Here is a 21,463-nt window from a genome sequence, read left to right as displayed (position 1 = left end):
ACTGTAAAAGGTTCTGAGTCAGACAGACCTGGGTTCAAATCTTGGATCCAAGATTTATTAGCCTTCTCATTTTGGGCAAGTTTCTAAATCTGCTTGAGGCTCACTTTTTTATCTAGACAATGAAGATAAACACTCTTCTCAATTAATTGTTGAGAGAACTGAAGGAGAAAGCGCTTGATATAGGGCAGGGCTTGTGGTATTCAAAAAAAAATTCAGCTCCTTATTCTTTCTCGAAATAATTCTGTCATTTTGTTCCAATAATGTATTTAACTTACAAAATTTGTGTATAATATAAAGAGGCAGGTTTATGAGAAAATAAACCTGGGTCTCAAACATGAAACGATCTTCTAACAAAAACAGGGACCCTGTACAGAAGGTTCCCTCCCATAGGGAAAGGATCCTAGGGAAGAGTCATATTTTTAATGGTCTCTCAAATTTTACAGGATAAAGTTCAAATTTCTTACACACAAAAATCTGCAAATGTCTTTAGTCTCATTTCTCTGCCATTCCATCACTAGTGATGTGGTGGTGCTGGGAGTTTTAGGCCTCAGTAATTTCTCACATATTAACTTCTACCTTTACTTCCCCTTTCCTCAGCAAACTTAATTCCCACTCATCTTCAAATTCAGGTCCTGAATCCAACCATTTCTCACCATTTGCACCTCTACCAAACTGGTCCATCCTTTCCCCGAAGTTATTGCAATTGCCCCTAGCTTATCATCCTACTTAAAAAAAAAAAAACAAAAAAAAAAACAAAAAACTTATTCAGATTATATCACTCTGTTCAAAACTGTAAGTCTCTATATAATATGGCTTCCATGCTACCTTTCACTGACTCTATTATAGTTGCAACGGCCTCCTTACTGTTCCCCAAACACGCCTCAGCACCTATGAACTGCCTCTTGTGTTAAGCATGGAACATTCCTCCCCTTTCTCCCAGATTATCTGCATGCCTCTCAGTTCATTCAGATCTCTGCTCAAAAGGTATCAATTATAGAGGGCTTCACTGGAGAATCTATGTAAAATCATCTCCCTCTCAGCCAATCACTCTCTGATCATTACTTAACAGGTTTATTTTTCTCTTTTTATTTTAACTATCTGACACACTGTATATTGTTTATATTCTGTATTCTCATGATTTAGAATAGTACCTGGCACATATTAACTATTTGTTGATGGAATGAATGAACCTCTGCCTCTTTAAAGATGTCTTCTTTACTCTCCTGACTACTGATTCACATATTCCTCCTCTTTCTCAGCACTTGGCGCATGTCTGCCACAACATTTATTGCTATAGTTATATGTGAAAAAATGTTTCAACTTCACTCTGCAATCCCAGTGGACATTACAGTACGTAGTTGAAAGTAGGACTTTTAATGTTAATTGAATCAATGATTTAAAAAGGGAACAATTCAATTATCTCAAGGTGAAATGACTTTCTGAAAAATCATTTTCCTATTTGTTACAGCTGGATGAACTTCCAAGAGAAAAAGACCAAGTATAAGCTCGGAGTACTTCCTAATATGCAACTCTCCAGACTTTCTTCAGTGCAACTTGATTCTTTTAGATTTTAACTTAATAGCTTAGAGTTTCAGTAAGTACATTCATAAAAGATTAGCTTTCTGTTAAGCTCATTTAGACTTCAGAATGTTCAAATTAAGCAATGACCTTTTGTTAAAATTTTAACCTAAAGTAAGTTATTCTACCCCCTTACCTGATTGACATTAAAATAAAATATTATTTAGGAAAATTCTGTCTATTGTTGCAGGATTTTTTCATTTCACTGATGCTGCCTATATATGGTAGTCAATGGATATCATTTTTAAAGAATTAGCATCTTAATCTTTCACACAAATATTCCTCTTATGAGTCATAAAGTTATTGTAGCGATAGAGTAACCAGAAGGATTTAGAAATCAGTGGGAAAGAGAAAAATAATATTCCAACACTTATCAAGAAGGAAATAAAACAGGCATTTATTTGGTTCTTACATGTAAATAATTTATAATCTCTTTTTCATCCTCTCTCCAAAGCTAAATGAAGTTTACAAAATACTGCAAATCATCACAGAGGAAAAGCTGAACAGGGACACTTCTATTTTTAAGCACCACTATCTAATAACTTATTTTACTAAGAGGGCTCGTGGTAATGATAATAGTGTATCCAAATTTTTTTTCTTTATATTCTTTTATAACATCTTTCTACTTTTCTAAGTTTGTTGGTTAAAATAACAGAAATAAGCTTATATCCTTTTCTTTTTCATTAAATTCAGTTACACTAAAAACTTAGTAACTTTCAGAATTCAAATGAACTATCCTTTCTCAATTACTTCATAGAGTTCTAATAAATTTAAAAAATATATTTATTTGTGCTCTAAGGTCAGGTAAAGGGAACTCAAAAGTCTTGAGTTTCTATATTTCGTTCCTTGCTTTAGAAGATAACTTTTAAAATAAGCCAAGAAGGCAGGAAAAAATTACCTTACCTAAAATAATCAAGCAAATAACTAAATATAAGAACACAATATTCCCTAACACATTTGATATTTAGATAATTATTTTGGATATTATGATTCTCAAATTAAAATAATTTTTTTAAAAATGGAGCATTATAAAAAAACTGATCTGAAGCTACTAAAAACCGAAATAACTCTATACATCCGCCTTTCAAAATGATTCATTTGGGTTTCTTCAAAAAAGAAATGAATATTTTAAATATGTTACAGATTATACATGCCAAGTTTGTCTGATGTATTTGTGTGGGGCGGGGGCGGGGGGCGGTGCGCAGGAAAGGGTCTTATGCTGGGAACTTATTTTAGATGCCCAGCTGGGTAGACTGGGCACAAAGAATGACAATTTATCAGCCAATACCTATTGTTCCATTTGCCAAATGTTGCTGCCCTGCCCGGTAATCTGAGTTTTAATATTATTTAGAAAATACTGTTAAGTTAAAAATCATGACTGAAATCTGTTAACATCAAAAGTGATCCCCAGTGGAAAAGGAGTGAGACCTTCTCACAAAGTAAAACAGGCTATTAGCTGCCCTGACATAAGTGGCATGCTTCATTAAGCAGCAAGGTCAAGAAGCCATCAAGATTAAAAAGTGCCATGTGTAAGGCATCATAGGGTTTAAGAAAGACTTTGGAAGAACTACAGTACTGGAGAAGATAAGATAATTGCAAGCTAACATCATCTGCAACTTGGTTGGACATTCTCATTGAATTATTTTGCTATTTCACAAATTTTTTTTATCTTTATTTATTATTTATTTCTTTTATTAAAATGAAATGTACTGGTCCATACTTTTAAACAAGAAAAATGGTTCTTGTTTCTATATTACTAACCATTTTTCAGGAACTTAATCATCAAATAAATCAAGACAAACTATATAAAATAACTAGGTTTCTTAAGAATTAGTTTTATTGATTCTAGATTATTATCATTTCTGCTTTTTACTACCTTCTCCTTTCCTGTGGCCATCTTTTCTTAATTTATCTAAATTTCCAGGTGAGAAAATACAATTTTAAAAGACATTTAAGTTAGGAGCTTGAGAGTAAATAATAAAATATACTATCTCTGTCTTTTATTTCACTCATTGCTCTGACTTTGGGCTTTGCTACACTTTTATTCCTTAAATACTGTTGATATACTTCAATACAGTCTTGTTACATATACTGTGACTTCAGATTGACAAATAATTTCTATTTTATAATAATCAAGAACTTTAGAAATAACCATAAACATTTGACTCATGTAAATTCATGTAAATGTAGCCCCAAGACAATGTGGTAGCAGATTTTTAAAATTATTTTAAATGAAGAAACAGTGGCAACTAGTTAATATAAGCCAATTAATTTATAAAATACAGATCACATTTACTTATCTATTATATATGCAATATATTATCACAACCACTATACATTATTAACAATAATTTCTAACTATGTGCCAATCAACTTATATAGGTTCTATTATTTAATCTTCACAGTAGCCCTGAAAGTTCAGTGTTATATTGTTAGCCCCGTTTTCCAAGTGAAGAAACCAAGGCACAGGTAAGTGCAGTAACTTGTCCAAGATCTCATAAGCAGTAAGTGACAGGGCTGGGATTCAAATCCATGTCCAGCAGACTCCAAGAGACTTTGATCTTCACTCTCTCTTCTAATTCCTTCTCAGTTAGCTCCAATGGTGAAAAGTAGAACTTCAAAGTTTGTGAACTACAATACATAGGAATTACCAACTCTTGAAACCTACTGTCAACTTTGCAACTTCTGACACATCCTTTCCCTTTTCTGGGCTTTTTAAAGTTAAAAATCTTACACCTACCTCTTACCTGTCATTTTTATATTTCACATCTATTCTCTGTCATTTTTCTTGGTAATAATATTTCTTTTCCATTTGGTCTTTTTGCGCTCTGACAGAGCAGGAATAATAAAGCAGACAAACATTAAGGCAGCTCTGTACTACTACTCTGCTTGCTTCTCAACATTTTCCCCTCCTGCAATGAAGATGGTTAGCACATTCCTCTAACATGTATCACCTTTCTCCACCTATCTTGAGGTATTTCCTAGGAATTCCGTGTAGGTTTATAGGGAAATCTTAAAGTGGTAGATCTGGGCATTAGTCAAATAAATGTCTGACTTTAAAACTTAAAAATAACGAATCCTTTAAAACTAGTGGTAATAAGACATTTGACTTCAGATTGTTATCAAAGGAATGTTTTTAAAGCTGATAATTAGGTTAATTGATTTTGCTTAATTTAAATCATAACTTATGATTTTTAATATTCCTAAACAGTTACCAGCCCTTTGGCATCAAGTTATTTTTAAATTATTAATAGAGTATACTTCTTGACTTTATTGTTGCTTTAAGATTTAGCAATCTTGTGGTCACTGCTAACAAGGTATTACCAAAAAATGTAACATCTTCATACAAATAGAGCTGGTTAAAGAAGTAACACTTTTCTCTCCCCAAGGCCTTATTTTCTAATGTCTAGCATAAAAATCACTAATGTTTATATAACTCTCAGTATGTAGAGAAACTATTTTATATAGATCCTAAGTATATATCAAAAGGCTATTAAATTAATATGCTATAACCATATATATTTAATAGAACTTCTAAAGAGCAGTCATCTCAAATAATTTAACAGAATAGGGTATATATATTATTCCATATTTTAACATAAAGTAAAACAGAACCATTATCTTACTGAATTATTGAAATTTTCTTTCATTTTTAAATTTAATTTAATTCAAATTCTTTTCACAAAGTTCACTGTCATTTATTTGCCAATTAAATGGAGTAGCTCCTTGCCTCCAGAACCCTTTCCAGGTGCACCTTTAAGTGCTTTCTCAATTATATATACTTAGAAATTTGGCTAATTACAAACTACAAGTTTCTAGTCAAGCAATGAAATCCATCATTTGAACCTCACATTTTGAAAAAGGACTTGTAAAAACAAAAATAAACTAATCATTTTTGTTAAACTGCTTTAGACTGAATAAAAGAAATAGGATTCCATAAAGCCTTACAATTGGAGAGAACCTTAAAAACATCACTCAATCTAGCCCACTATTTAAAGTTAGGTCTGGAGAGTCTAGAGAAAAATTACAGTATTTTAAGGAAAGTGGTCTGACTAGAAATAATTAGGGCAGAACACAAAGCTGGACTCAAATATTTGCACGAGAATTCTTTTTTAAAAAGCGCAAAGCTAGAAAGTTCTAGTTTAATTAATGATAAAAATGTAAATCAAGTTGCATTTAGTTTGATTAACCAAGTAAAGTGTTTAAAAAGAGCTGTATAGCTTTCTTTTATCTGAAGGCTAAAGATTAGCAGACTTAGAAGGCATTCCCTTCAGGGTGAAAACTGTCTGTAGATACCCTGATTAACTGGAAACCATGTGCTGCTTTGTTACAGTAAATGCCCTATAAATTTATTTAAATACCCTCACAAATCTCTTTCCTCACTGTCTCCGGGTTTTAAAAACTCCTTAAAAGATTATTTTCCAAGCACAGATAATCAGCATGTTTGCTGCTTTTCTCAAGGAGAAACTCCTGACTGAGAGAGGGATCATCTGAGAAACTGTGCTACGCTGGAGAATGCACAGCCTGCAAGTACTGCGGGTGCCTTCCAGATGGAGAAAGAGAAGCCCCGAGGTTGAAACCTTATTAACATGACATTTTGGCTACAATTTTATGTGAACATGAGGTATATCAAGATCACAGTTCTTGTGACATTCATTCCAAAGCATTTCAATACCATGTAGAAGTCCTCTATTCTTAAATGTCCACTGAAATGGAAGCAATGAAAGACGACAATCTCGTGTATGTAATTCAGAGTAAACGAGGCATTTACTATATAGGTGTTATCGACAGCCTTAACTGATTTGACAGTTTAGACCCATTTGTATTTATGAACAAATTTTCTCAGATGTGAAGTGAGACTAATAACAGCACCTAACTTATATGGCCAGTATGAGAATTAAATGAGATTGTACAATGAGACCTAAGAGAATGGCTGGTATATAAATAGGATTTCTTCTTATTTAATACCTTCAATTGCTATTTAAACATGCTCAAGTCTCTTTTGGGGTGGTTTTACCATTTCAGGTCCTCCCTTCAACTCTATCTCCAACCTTCTCTTCATACTTGTCCCACTTTCACTCCTCACTCACTACAATCAAGCTTCTTCACAGTCTACTCAAATTGCTCCTGCACCACTCTTTACTAAATACAGCCGTTCTAGATGGGAGGGAAGTGGAGGGAATGGGCGAAAACGGTGAAAGAGATTGAGAAATATAAATTGCTAGTCATAAAATTAGTCATGGGTATAGAAAGTACAGCACAGGGAATATAATCGATATTGTAATAACTATGTATGGTGTCAGATAGGTACTAGACTTATCGGGGGGATCATTTAGTAAGGTATATAAATGTCTAATCACTATGTTGTACACCTGAAATTAACATAATATTGTATGTCAACTGTAATTGGAAAATATAAAAATATAGCTCTTAATTAAACATGACTATTAACTTATATGAAGTGTATAAAAACACATTTTGTATTTTATAAACAAAACAGAGCTTAAATAAAATATACACAAATATTCTAAAACCCACTAAAACAAATTTGATATATATTTTTGATTTTAAAGATAAATTTGAAAACAAACTCTCCCCATTTCTTTAGACCACTACCATCAGAAAATTTAATAGGAATAAACAATGTTCTGAGAGAATTACAATTAAACTTTGCTGATGCAAAATGCCTAGTCTCTCAAAATAAAATTTAAATCAAGAAGTTATTTGCTACAAACTTCCTAGGTATAGTTTTAGGTGGAGGATGACAAAATGAATAATCTCAATCATCTTCTTTGGACTATAGAAATAAGGCAGCTTTCATAACTTTTATTTGAAAATGTGATAATTAAAAAAATAGTTGCCAAGTAAAATATTAGTTAATAAATACACACATAATTTTTTGCCTTTAAATTTTTAAAATTTAAATTAAATGCCCCACATAAGATTCTGAGAATAAGTAAATGTATTCAGATTAAAATAAGCTAAAATGGAAGATTTAAGGAAATAATCTTACTTCAAGAATTTACGTAAACTAAGTATATGACAGGAAAAGCTTACTTATGAACCTTACCTAGATTTTCATTCTTAGCACTTAACTCTTTAGAAAAGTGTTCGATCCACCAAAAGCAAGAATAGAGTTATAGAACAGTAGAAACATTCCAATGTGTCATCGTCTTCAGTTTCAGAAGGATATTTAAAATTCTGTGAGCTCTCCAAGTCAAGGAATCCTTTTGTCAACTAACTGTACCACCTTCCTAACTGCAATCAGTCCTTTGCCAAAGGCTGCTATTTAAGAGAATCTATAGTGCAGCTATCAATATTATGTGTCAGTTTGTCGGGCAGGAAGATGTATGAGCTGTGAAGAACAAAGCCATTAAGGCCACTAGGGCTGCAAATTACTGTTGTCATCCATACTCTGAACCAGGGCACTCAGCAAAAGGGGTAAAGTGTGGAGGGCAGGGAAGTGGTCAGAAATCAAGCCCCAGTGCTCCAGTCCCTGATGCCAGGCATGGAGTTGCATCTTCCCAGAAGAAGGGATACTTTTTCCTAATCTGCACAAAGATGCATAATGGGGTAGCCATTGCCTTACTTGGGCCCACATAAAAAAGAAAAAAGGAGCCAGACGGTATTTAACTAGGGAAGAAGGAATCAAACTAAATCTTTATTTAGTACTTACTATGTACTAGAACTGTAATAAAAGCTTTATATGTACCATATTATTTACTTTAATATCTTTCTCTCTATAGTAAGGGGCATTGTCACTTGTCATTATGCAGATGAGAAAAATGGCAATTTAAGTAAAATGCCAAATAAGAGGCAGAAAAAAATTTATACTCAGGTATCTTCTGTGAAAAAGGTGGAAATCTGTTCAATAACACATACAAGACATAAGAAGGATGTCTTGGGTTTACAAGTTGCTATCTTTCAGTTAATCTCAAAGTAGAACGAATATCTGCTTTTAAAAGGTAGGGGGTTAAAACACCAGTTTGGTTTCACATCCAAACCACAAAAGGAAGGGGAAAGTCTTCAATTTTAAGATGTCAGACACAAGAAAACAGAAGAAATCACAAGCATGTCAAAATGAATGAAATTAGGAATTTGAGATACTCACTTCAGAACTGAAACTTTAAATACTGTTGGCTTTTAGTCACCAGCACCTTTATGTATTAATGACTAAACCATGCTTTGGCATATTGCATGTTATTTTGAAATAAAGCCTCTCATATGAAACTGAATGAAAAATAACCATCACCCATGTTACAGTTTCCCTAAAAGAATAATTACCATTTTCCAAAGAAAGTTTTACCAATGCACGAGCATTAATCGGTGTGGTCTGATTACAGTGTCTCACTCACCTGAGGCTGAGTTCATCATATTCTGCTGCACTGGTGGACTGGTGGGGGCTGTAACATTCATCTGGGAGAGCATGGCCTTCCTGGGGTCCTGCCATGTTGTTGTTTGATCGATGTGACTGAGACGAAACAAACCAGTGCATTAGATAATACTAGGTCCTAAAAACAACAATCTCACTTATCAAAATAGGGTAGATACGGACTCATAGGCAAAGGGGTCGAAACTAGCTTTGCAAAAGCATATAGTCATGACATCTCATTGCTCCTACACTTCCTCTGCAAACATTTTTCATCCTTGTATCACTTAATTTTAATTTCTTAGATCTTACGAGTGCAAGATTTGAAAAAAGCTATGCCTGGAATTTAAGTGAAGAGAAACCATTATCACCTAGTAGACAATTATTATCTGCTTCTAATTTAAAGAAAAAATGTGATTTATAAATTTGTCTATAACAGTGGTCATATTACTAAAAATTGAAAATTCACAAGGGAATCACCTATTTTCCCCCCCTAAGTTAAGAATACCAATTACCATAATTTTTAGACCTAAAACCCTTTAGGTGAAACATGAAGATATTAAGTCTTGTAAATGCCAAAGCAAAAATAGAATAAAAAATTTCACCTATAAGTTTTCATTACTTCCTGTAACTGTTTAAGGTCTTTGTTATTTGCTAAACAAAACATTTAAACATATTCTACATACTTTCAACCTACTGTGAAATATCTTAAGACATGCATTTAGTTTTCATCTATAAAATTGGGATAAAGACAGCTAGAATCTATGAAATATAAGACGACAAGGTATCCAGCACAATATTTGGTATATGAGCATTCAATAAATATTAGTTTTCTCCTTCTAGCAAATTTGTTTCAGTGAAGCAAAAACTAATAATATTATACACATGAAACTACCTAAAAAACTATTGTGAAGACATAGCCAGAGAAGTACTCAAAGCATTATGCAAGCTTCTCTTCTGTATAATTTATAAAAGCAAAAACTTAAAAGCCAGCTAACATCTAATGATAGAGATGGATTAAATAAATATTGTTTTATATGATGGACTACAATGCAGCTATTGAAAATATTTTAGAATATTTAATAACATGGAAAATATTCATAATACAGCTTTTTAAAGTCAGTTGTAAAACAGTATGTACCGTTTGAAGTGTATTGTTTAAATATGTATGTACTAAAAACATATGGGAAGGATAGATATCAAAATGTGTTTATTTCTAGATGACAAAATTACAGAACTCTGCTTTGCTAGGTTTTCCTATTATTAAATTACCACAGACTCATCATTTTTGAAATTGGGGAGTGGGGAATGGCCAGAAATAACTTATTAATAAATAAATAAATAAATAAAAACATTGTTTGGTAAGGATATGACACCCTGTCATTACCTTTACTGACATGGAACTAGAATGTAATCTTCAAGAATATCATCAATAACACAATAAAAAAAGCATCATAGATTCTGGCTAGAATGGCCCTGAAATATTTTCTACTGAAGATGGGAGAAGAATTCCTTTAGGTCCTAGGCAATCAGAAAAGGAATGAAAACAGGGAGGTAACAAAATGGAAGATGTGTATACTTAGGAATGACAATGGTACCTGTCAATTCAAGGCTATTACAGACCAACTGTAAATATTAAGAGAAAATATTTGTTTATTTAGTGGATTACATGATTTCTCAAATGTTAACTAATCAGTATTCCTTTATCCCCACTGGTCATATATTTTCTCTTTAGCAGTAGCACTAGCATTTGCTCAGGTCTAGAAAATATAGCCAAAACCTTGTTCAAGTCTTGCATATATATATATATGCACCTCATTCCAAAAGATGATGTCCTTATCAAACCCAGTGAGAGCTTATACCTCTTCCTTTTCAATCCTCCAAATGAGCCACTGAACAAATTAAACCATAAAATGTCCTTTAGATATAAAGTACTTCCTTCTAATGCTTATAGATAGCAAGCAATACACATATGGTAATTAACATAGTCATACTCAAGGAAATAAGTTTAAAACGCACAAGAAGACCAAAATTTAGGCAAATATTTGTCACTGCTTGCTATAATGTTAAGAAACCAGGAAAGGAAATGGCCAGTGATTCATTATTAGTTGCTCTTAAATTTTAATGAAATTGTATGCCACTGACTGCTCTTTGTCTCCAGTACTTCTCAAAATATTGGAGCCAGTCCCTAAATCTGTTCTTAAGGCTTCTTTCTCCTTTACACAAATTAGGGTTTTGAATATAATACAGAGAATATATAGTTTTACTGCTCTCATAAGATCAATGATTTTGCTGACGTAGGTACATATACTGAAATTTCTCCTCCTGAAAATGCTGTTGAACCTTGGTAAGTTTAGAGTTGTACTATATAACCTCAGCTAATGTTCCACTTACTTAAAAATATCTACATCTCTTTACAGAATAAAGATGCCATTATCTAAACTGTCTAACTACGAAAGCATGCAACCATTTAGATGCCTAAGAAAATGCAAAATAAATTTAACTTTAGAATTTTTGTCTTCACTTAATTTTAAGATTAAGTCATGAAAAACACTATACTATTTTAACTTAATAAGTCTATTTGCAACAGTACACCCCAAAATACCCATCCTTATTTATCATAAGAACAAGAATTTTTATAAAAACATTTCAAGCGGCAAAAATTTTTGCTAAGACCAAATCGATAGTTTGCCAGGCTGGATATATATGCATGGTACTGTCCTTCACCCCTTTCTGGTCTTTGCTCAAATGTCACACTCTTAGTGGGGCATTCCCTAGTCATGTCATCTAAAATCCATCCTATATAAACTTGTACTCTCTCTTCTTTATTTTTGTTTGATAATCCTTTATCATTATTTGACATATATTTTATTTATTTTGTTTGCTTGTTTTCTCCAACTAACATAAGCTCCAGAGATATAGGGACTTTTATCAGTTTTATTAACTATTGTACCTTTAACTATTATAAGAGTGAATGACAAATATTTGTAATTATTAAAAAAACTTTGTTTTTTCCCCTAAGAACATCAAACTTTCTCCCAAAGTCCTTGTAGTCCTACTGACTTTATCAACACCCACCTTTTCTAAAAACAAAATTATTGGTAAGGATTATGGATCTACTAGAATTATCGATAAGGAGATTATTGGTGACATTGGCAAGAGCGGGTTCAGTGGCATGATGAGGGTGTAGTGAAGAGGAGGTAAGGAAGCAGACATGTTTAATTATGTAGAGGGGAGGAAAGCAAAAATGCGACAGGATGTATACAAGTTTTTGGTTTTTTTAAGAGGAAGAGATATACTTTAAATGTAAGTAGAACAGAGTAGCTTAAGATATGCTAAGGGTTCACTGAAGACTTAGTCATCTATCAGCTGGTAGGAAGAAACAATGTAGATACTGCTTCTACTGTAAAAAAAAGAGTGAGAAAGGATAGGGCAGAAGCAAATAATTTCACTGGCAGGTGAAAGTTGAGTGGATTTGGGTATGATAACTTCTACTCTCTTATCAAGCGGTATAACAGTAAGATGATTGACGAGACTGGCATTATTGCTACCTCGCTTAATGCAAACAGAAAATTGAAGGACCTGCACAAGGATACACATCCAGTACACAACAGGACTTCATCTGGTACCCAAGAATTCTGAAAAGAATTTCTGTCTGAGATATATATATGAAAAAGATGATACTAAAAAATGTAAATTCTTTGTAATATATATTGAATAACATATCGCATAAATACCAAAGGAGAACAGAATAAAAAAAAACATGGGTATTGAACATTCAATAAAAGATACCAGAATATTGCAAAACACAATTTCTACTACCATTAGAATATAAGCTTCTTGAAGGAGGTGCACATGGGAGAGTGCCTGCTACATAGTAGAGCTCAATAAATATGTGCTGAATTGAATGAATATTAAAGTAGTGTGCATTATTTAAGAATGTGATAGCTAAGAATTCTTATAAATGTTAATTTGGAAAAGAACTGAAAAGAATTTTATCACTCAAACATCACCAGTTCTTAGAAATGTCAAATTATAAGCAACAGAATCAAAATATATAAACACCAAGGAGATAAAATTAAAGAAAACTCATAAAGCAGTATTTTTAGAGTTAAAATATGAATGGTTATATATAACACAGAAAATAAATATTTGGTTTATCTTGTTCCTAAGAATAGTCTAGCTGATGAACTTACTACAGGTAAATAAGAAGCATGAAATTCAACAGCACCTTCAATACATGTAAATAAACTATTCTTTGCTATTATTTTGGGGGAAGAAAAGGTGATGGGATTTATGACCAAGATAAAGCCTATGATCTCACTCTAGAACAGCTAAGGCTGGGAAACAATGAATTTGTCAAAGTTTAGACTGATGAAACCTAAGCAGCTGCTCTACTACTTTGACCAAGGCCCATGTCCAACAGAAGTCTCTCCTGTGTAAACATAGCCACCTCTCCTGTTGGCTTTTGTCTCTGTTATTTTACAATGCAGAATTTAGCCATACATATTGGATGATTGAGCAAAATGTACATAGAACCAAAAAAAGGGGCAGAAATCCTGAAGTGAACAATTAGAAAATTGACTTTTTGCATAATACAGGTGAGCTGAGGCTCTGAAATATAGAAATACTTAAAAGAGTTTTATATCCTTCTGTGAGATATATTATGAAAATAAAACCTGGGCCTTGAATATTCAGGGATTCTGACTTTATAATAAATAACAATATTACTGTCACATCTTCAAATTATTGGGGGGGAACCATAAGAACATGAAATGCTACCTGAAGCTACTGTGGGGAGACCCAAAGATCTTAACTCCCCAGGACCAGTGTTCAACTGGGAGAATAAAAATGTGACATTACTTCGTAAGTCTCTCAAAGGTTAAAAAAAATAATCACTTAAAAAAAAAAAAACACTCTACAATTTATTAAGATTAAGTGATACGATGTCCAAGGGCCACTGACCAGTATGTAGCTGTGCTGAGATTTAAACTCAGAACTAATTGATGCAAAATCTGCACTCATTCTACTACATCAGAATTCTTCTTATGTTGTAAGAGAATTTTGGGTGTTTGGGGATTTTTAAAGACTCTACACTACCACTACACATCACCACCCCCGCTCCTCCAACCCTTGTAATAAGTACAAGGAGACAGAAACCTCCTCAGCAACAACACCCAGTAGACCAAAAATCATACTGTTCTGCATCTCTCCCACTCAAATCAAATACAAAGGGAAGATATGGTAGTTGAGAGAAGTTCCCAGGGCTTTCTTTCTAATTTTTTTATTGAGGTATAATTGACATTCCCAGGCTTTTAGATGGGACCAATGACTGACCAGAATAACTTCTTATAGATTCCTTGGATACTGGGGGCAGGGTGGGGGATAAGTTTTCTCTGTGAATTTTGAAGGTCAAAGGAACAACCTACTGACACTTTTCCACATATTAGATACATGAGCTGCCTCCCCAGAGAAACCCTGGGATTTACTGTACAGGAAAAAGTTGCCAACTTCTGTTAACTGCTCTCAGGATGATGTGGATCTTGCAAGGAGCCAGTGACAGCACACAATAAAAAGGATCTGGTGTTGGGATGGTGAGCAGCAGAAATTGGACATAGTCAAGACTTTCTTAAGAATGGAAATCTATCACAATAATTCTCATTCACTTCTCAGAGCAAGTCTTCTTTAACTAATGAGGACACTGAGCTTAGGAAAATTGAGTAACTGGCCTTCAGTCACACTGCTAATAAGCAGTAGAGCCAGGATCAAAATGTCCTTTAGCTTCTAGCCTCAGTGCTCGTTTCATTCCACCTTACCGGTCTCTAAGTAAAAAAGGATTTTCTAAAATGATAATCTGCCATTCTAGTAGAACAAATTTTTTCAGGGAAAATAATTTGATGGGAGAATCAGAATCATTTTAAATGATTTCTTTTTCAATTCATCAACTATCCAAACTAATCCAGGACTAGCAAATGACCTAGGACTAGCAAATTAGATAGAAAGCTATCTTTATTATACAAAATACACAATTACTAGAGAATGTTAGCGATCGGTGAATTGATGGCACTGGTAAAGAGAGGAATTGACTATGGGAGTATTATGTTTACTATTTCTTTTCCTTTAAATTGGTGGTTTACAGCTCTAAAAAGTTATGCTTGTTTTTGTCCTTCCTACTTTGTTTCTTCTTTAGAAACATTTCTGGCACTGATATAAATTAAGATACAGCTACAATATGCAAGTTGCTTCCCTATCTAGACACTAACTTCTTGTTATATTGTAATGTTTAATCACCTATAAAAGTGGTTTCAAAGACTTCTGTTAAATCATCTCTCAGAATCTACCAAAAGTAACTCTCCCTACTGTTAACTTTAAAATATATTGTCACAATGCGATAAAAACATGTTTTTAAGAGCAGTGAACTCATTTTGGAAGTGGGTCATAGAAAGATAACTTAGACAATGTATGTTACTTTAAAAAAATCCTTCTGGGTGGTAATCACACAATAGAATATATAGATGTCAAATTATAATGTACACCTGGAAATTATAAAATTGTATTAACCAATGTTACCCCAATAAACTTAAAAAAATCCTTTATGCAAATCAAGTGTTAACAACACCGTATAATCAACAACTATATAAGCTTAATATGAACCTCTGTTTCCTTTGAAAATCTGCTACATTTCTTGAGAGACTCATTCCTCAGACAATCTTTTCCCCAACTGGTCTACAAAACACCTAATTTCTACCTAATCTTTTAAGACCCAGATCCCTCCTTTTAGAAGCCTCATCTGTGAAATAATAAAAGTAAAGAAGACATGGATTTAAATTCCTGCTCTGCCAATGATAATCTGGGTTGTACAGACAGGTTATTTTATCAGTGTTTTATCTTTGGTACAGTGGGACTGATTTATTTACCTCCTTCCCAGGGGTGTGAGGATTAAATTCGGTAACATATATAAAAGCAACTAGTATTATGGCTCCTGGTACACAAAAGGCCCTCAAATATTTTTCCTGACTTCATTCCTGTGCAAGTCCAGTATTTAAAATAGGAAACACTTCATAGTAAATGGGCTGAGTCAAATAAATGTGTAAGAATGAAAGTGAGTTCAGTTTTCACCTGATAGATGATGAAGAAATATAGCAGGTAGACACTACAGGTTTCAGGAAATTGAAATAATAAAAATGTTTCCGGACCATTATATCCACTTTCACAGAGCTATCAGCTTAGAGTAAGAACGAACTAGAAAAGGAATCATGCAAGTATAGCTATAATGGCTCCCAGGGGAAGAACAGCAAAATAATTTGAGAATAAAATAATAATCTCATTTCTATAACAAAATATCTTAAAATATTGTTGAAAATCTCTTCATTTTATTTTTTTTTTACTTAAGCCATAAAATGGTTGACTCTGTCAATCTAAACCAAAGCAAAGAAAAAGCAATATTCTTATGTACCAGCCAAAGTCCATCCCAACAAATTCTAAGATGCTCTTCAAATTCTTGGTTGTATGTTTTATTATCAAATACTGACTCCATACTCTTATTTAAGGGACACTGAGAAATATGATTACAGTGACAGAAAAATATTAATGACTTTCTTATATTTACTCTCAAAGTTTAACTTTATGCCGCTTATTAGTGAAAGCATTAGAGAAATAAGCTAGTGTAGTTTAGTAAAATAATTTGTAATTAACATTGATACTCTATAAAGTTTAGAAACCTCAAGGAAAGGATAACTATCAATTTCCTTATATCCTTCCTTCTCAAGGGAGTAGGCCTCCAGCCAGCAGCACTGACAACGCCTGGGAGGGAGCTTGTTAGAAATGCAGAAGCTCAGGCTCCACCTAAACCACTGACTAAGAATCTGCTGCTTAACAAGATCCACAAGAGAGCTGTATGCACATTAAAGTTTGAGGAGCACTACCTTACATACTATTTGTGAGACTTGATCACCTATACTATGTTTTAAGGATGACTAATGCCTGGAGGGTAAATATTTTGTTTACATGTAGAACTATATGGTTTAGATACGAGACTCAAAGCAAAATCTATGGTAAAAATTCAAAATTTAATTTGGATCATTACTGCAGAAGGGTACACTAAAATCTACCCACCATGTATTGTACCACAATAAGTACCATTTATGCCACAAGGAAACAGCATTCTTCTTACTACTTGTTTCATCACTGGCTACACTAGTGAGTTTTCTCTACTCCTTCATGCCTATTTTTATTTTTTTTTTATTAATCAATTTATGGTTACATTGGTTAACAAAATCTGATAAGTTTCTGCTATACATTTTAACAGTAAGGCATATATATATTTACATTGTATTTATCTCCCATAGTTACATTTCTTTTTGTTACCACATATTTGACCCCTTTTACACCATCTATCTCCCCTCTATCCTCTGGTAACCACTAATCTATTGTCCACGTCCATGAGTCTATTTGTTTGTTCTGTTCATTTGTTGCTTTTAGGTTTATATCCCATATAGAAGTGATATCATGTGATATTACTTAATTAAAAACAAAACAAAAAGCACTGCAGCCTTTCAAAAATTGACTTGATATTGCACTAACACATTTTTATTTAGAACAATGGTTATCAATTTAGAAATGGGCGGTGGGACACTTTGGGTTATCACAGTCCTACAAACATTTCTGGCAAAGTCTTCCACAACTTTGGAATGTCTTACCAGACATTCATGTAGGTGAAAGCTACATTTACACACCAAACTCTACTTTATATACAAAGTACATCTTGTACAATTTTAACTATATCCCCAAATTTTCTGGAAGGCAATCAATTATTTGGAAATCTGTTAATAGTATATCCTTTATGGATAACCACATCAATTTTTAGTTACCAACTCAACACACTTGGTCTTTATTCAAAACTGTCATCTTCATGGCAACTATAGGTATAGATGAAGCCACACGACTACTTTAATACAGTTTCTAATATAGTCATGCCCAAGCATTTATATATTAACATACATATTATTTTATCATAAATTAGTTCTCCATATTATATTAATTACGATGTTGATTTTAAAAATTATGTATGTAGTTGTTATATTACATATGAATTTCATTTTAGAATAAATACTTTCCAAAATATTTCTTACTAAAAGGGGCTGATGGGGCTGACACCATTAAAAACTACCATGTGAAGAAATCATAAACTACAAATAGAGCATTTTTATAGCACAAATTTAATGTCTTTTCTGTGATCATGAACTTCTGGGGAGTAAACTATCTCACTCTCCATCTTCTGGGGAGTAAACTATCTCACTCTCCATCAGATCATGAACTTCTGGGGAGTAAACTATCTCACTCTCCATCTTTCCCTTTCTATCTTGTATACATGAACACAATGCATTGCAAATGAGTGCTCAATAACCACTTGATGATTTGAAAGCTTATTCTATTGGGTTATTTAACCACCAAGTGTTACTGTGACCTAAATCCTAAATGGGATCAACTGACAAGTAGGGCATGGTACATTGTAATGAATAAGTTAGCTATATTTTGAGAATAAAGACAGAATCCTATCCCCAAGACTCTTGTAGTAGTGAGAAATATACACCAATATTTCAAAATAAGGTGTTAAGTGTCCTCTCACGCTCCCTGTCAATTTGTAAAATGATGCAATCTTGGTTAACATCTAGAGCTAGTATCAGTAAAATTAAAATGTTATAAATCTAGGCCTAACCATATTTTATATATGGTTTGTCCTCTTTTCATAATCCACTTTTGAAAATGTTTTACTTAACTATAAAAGCTACTTCTCACAAAATCCCAGCAATATAGTCGTAAATTGTTTGTTCCTGCACACAGTCACCTAACAAACGGTTCTTTCCAACTCTGCCAAAACTCTGTGACATCAGGTGGCAAAAATTAGTTATAAGAATTTAACAAGCTACAAACTATATGAATAGAAACTTAAAAAAAAAAATCTGACAAGTGTTTAATCTCCTAACGTGCCTTTTGGACCTTCTTCATTATATAGCAATAGGGGGAAATTAAAAAAAAATAATAATAATTTGGGGGGGGCGGGGCAAGAGTGACCTGCTTAGACTCTTTGATAAAATGCATCTTAGTTAACTCACCTTTGCTGCATGGGCTTGTAATATAACTATATTATGGGAATTATTAGAAATCTCTAATTGTTCTCAATAAAGGTGAATAAATATGACTCTGCTTTTAAGCTAGAGACATCTGGACAACCCAATCACCACCATTTCTGAATAAGTGAGAAAATTTGCGCTTAAATACATGTAAAACCACAAGCTAAGTACCAAATAAGCCAAATGACCAAACTAAAGAATTCGTTTTATTAAAGTGACTTTTAAGAAACAAAAGTAAGCTTAAAACTGGAAAATCAGGAACAATAGAAAATAGATGTGAGGAACGTTTTAATTTTAAAATTTCGGTTACTGCTGTCAGGCCCTCAAAATACTATGATGGCAGAGATGGTTCTAAAATTTAGAAGAGTGGGCAGTCAGCCCAGAATTATTGCTCACTTACCAAGCCCATGTTTGTTGTGCAAGTGTTATTTATAGAGTCACATGCTAGAGGCTGTACCCAAGCTAGCTAAACCTACACGCTTAATTGACTCTAGGAACAATGATACATTGTTCAATTTAATCCTTGTATGAGCTACAGTTCCTAAGCCACAACCATATGCTTTTTATATTTGTATATGTCAACCATGGGCTATTTTGGGAACCCTCAAAAGTAGAGATATGCACATACTATAACATCTTGATAAGGATGAAAAGACTTACATACTTTGTCTCTATGAAAACATAGTTTTTATATTACTGGAAATCAAAATCTTAAATTAAAATTTGAACAATTGGGTTATAACTCAAGGCTATTAAAAATGGGTAAAAATTCTGCACGTGTGGGCAGAAACACATAAAAGCAAATGTGTCAACTGATTATATTCTACTCTACAAATTGTACACCACACTATAATCTGATTTAATAGCCTTAGGTTGAACAAAATTAACATTTGTTCACAGGTATGAAATCAATTTAAACACAATTTCACCATGTTGCTATACAAGAGTAATATGCTTGTATTACTACATATGTCCTCCTTGGAAATGTTTATTCTCTAAGGAAGGGGTGAGGATAGAGCAGTTATGAGAATAATGCCAAAGCTCAAGTAGAGGCTTCCTGAAACAAACACAGAGTTCTCTCAATCCTAATCCCAAATGGCTTTTGTCTGTAGTTATTAGCAATATTCTTTTCATAATGCCACAACAACTGAGAACATTCTCACTCAAAGTTAAGAAAGTGTTATTTATTTGTCCTTATTTCATGATATAAAAAACGATGACAGATGTCATCACAGTATGAACTGAGACTCATAGTTGTATTAATAAGACAAAGACCGGAATTCAAGTCTCTTGTTTCTCAACTATTAAGTCTACCTAGCTCTTTCATTAAGAGTTGCCTTAAGAAAAAAAGAGAAATGGCAGAACTATGACCCCCCTCCAAAAACAGAAAACAAAACAAAACAAACGCTCTGAGAAATTCACAGAAAATCTATGAAATTATTCAAAATGTGGTCTGGTCCTTAAACCACGTGCATCAGAATTACTTGGAAGACTTATTTCTAAGCACAATAAGATTGGAGTAATTGATCTAGCAATTTTACACATTCTTTTACAATATGAGACCCTTATGTGCAATAATAAGACACTTATTTATCCCAGAAGAGCCAGATAAGAAATGCAATCTCTTCAAAAGAGATTGCATGTTTGGTTTTCTCAAATTCCACAGTTTTGCTTAAATTGTTATTCCTGAGCAAATAATGGTTTAAATGAAACTATTACATGTCAGATGTCAAAGAGAAGTGAATTTTGTTATACATGTTAAAGACTTTTGCAGTATTAACCTTTCATTTTATAACTGTCAGTCTAGGGATAAAAAAGAAAGAAAGAAAGAGAGAGAGAGAGAGACAGAGAGACAGAGAGAGACAGAGACAGACACACACACACAGACCTGTGAAAATAAGGAAACAAATGTGTTGAGTACCAACTATGATTTCATTTGCCATGACATGACTTAGGCCTGAGGCCCTCAACCAAGGACCAAGAAGGGAGACAGGTTTTGGCAGTCAAACAAAGCTATTATCAGCTTTCTGTGTCTCAACAGACACTAGTAGCTTCCAAATAAGGATGTGTTCAGTCTGTTGGTTCATGTGTCTACCGTGAGGAAATAACATTTAGTTAAAAACCTGGAAACACATTCATTGCATACTTATGGCTATACTCAAGTTTTCAACTGTTACCAACACAACAAGGCTTTAGCCACCCAAAATATTAATATAGGATGAGTCTAACAGCCTGAGAAACATTTCCCAAATGGTAAGTCACCAGGAAAGCAGTCAAGAAAATCCATAATAAACATTTCCAAGCAAAGTAAGCAAATGGCTCTAACAGAACAAAACACATATGGAACTTTTAACAAACTGCCAGCATCCTCTACCCTTGCCAT

At 33.3% G+C, this 21,463-nt stretch overlaps 1 protein-coding gene across 12 annotated transcripts in view; it reads right to left on the bottom strand.

Annotated features, from left to right (window-relative positions):
* The window catches only part of YAP1 (Yes associated protein 1), a 102,440-nt gene that overhangs the window by 44,872 nt on the left and 36,105 nt on the right, over positions 1-21,463 (bottom strand). For all 12 annotated transcript variants that reach the window (XM_011369424.2, XM_011369429.2, XM_011369426.2 and 9 more), the window contains exon 3: positions 8,934-9,049. In XM_011369424.2, coding sequence (XP_011367726.1) covers positions 8,934-9,049 — 116 coding nt within the window. The remainder of the gene's footprint in view (positions 1-8,933; positions 9,050-21,463) is intronic.

The sequence above is a fragment of the Pteropus vampyrus genome, unplaced genomic scaffold (genome assembly GCF_000151845.1).
Source record: "Pteropus vampyrus isolate Shadow unplaced genomic scaffold, Pvam_2.0 Scaffold148, whole genome shotgun sequence".
NCBI classification, from domain to species: domain Eukaryota; kingdom Metazoa; phylum Chordata; class Mammalia; order Chiroptera; family Pteropodidae; genus Pteropus; species Pteropus vampyrus.
The sequence above is the reverse complement of the archived record's forward strand: the minus strand, read 5'-3'. Positions and strand labels throughout refer to the sequence as shown.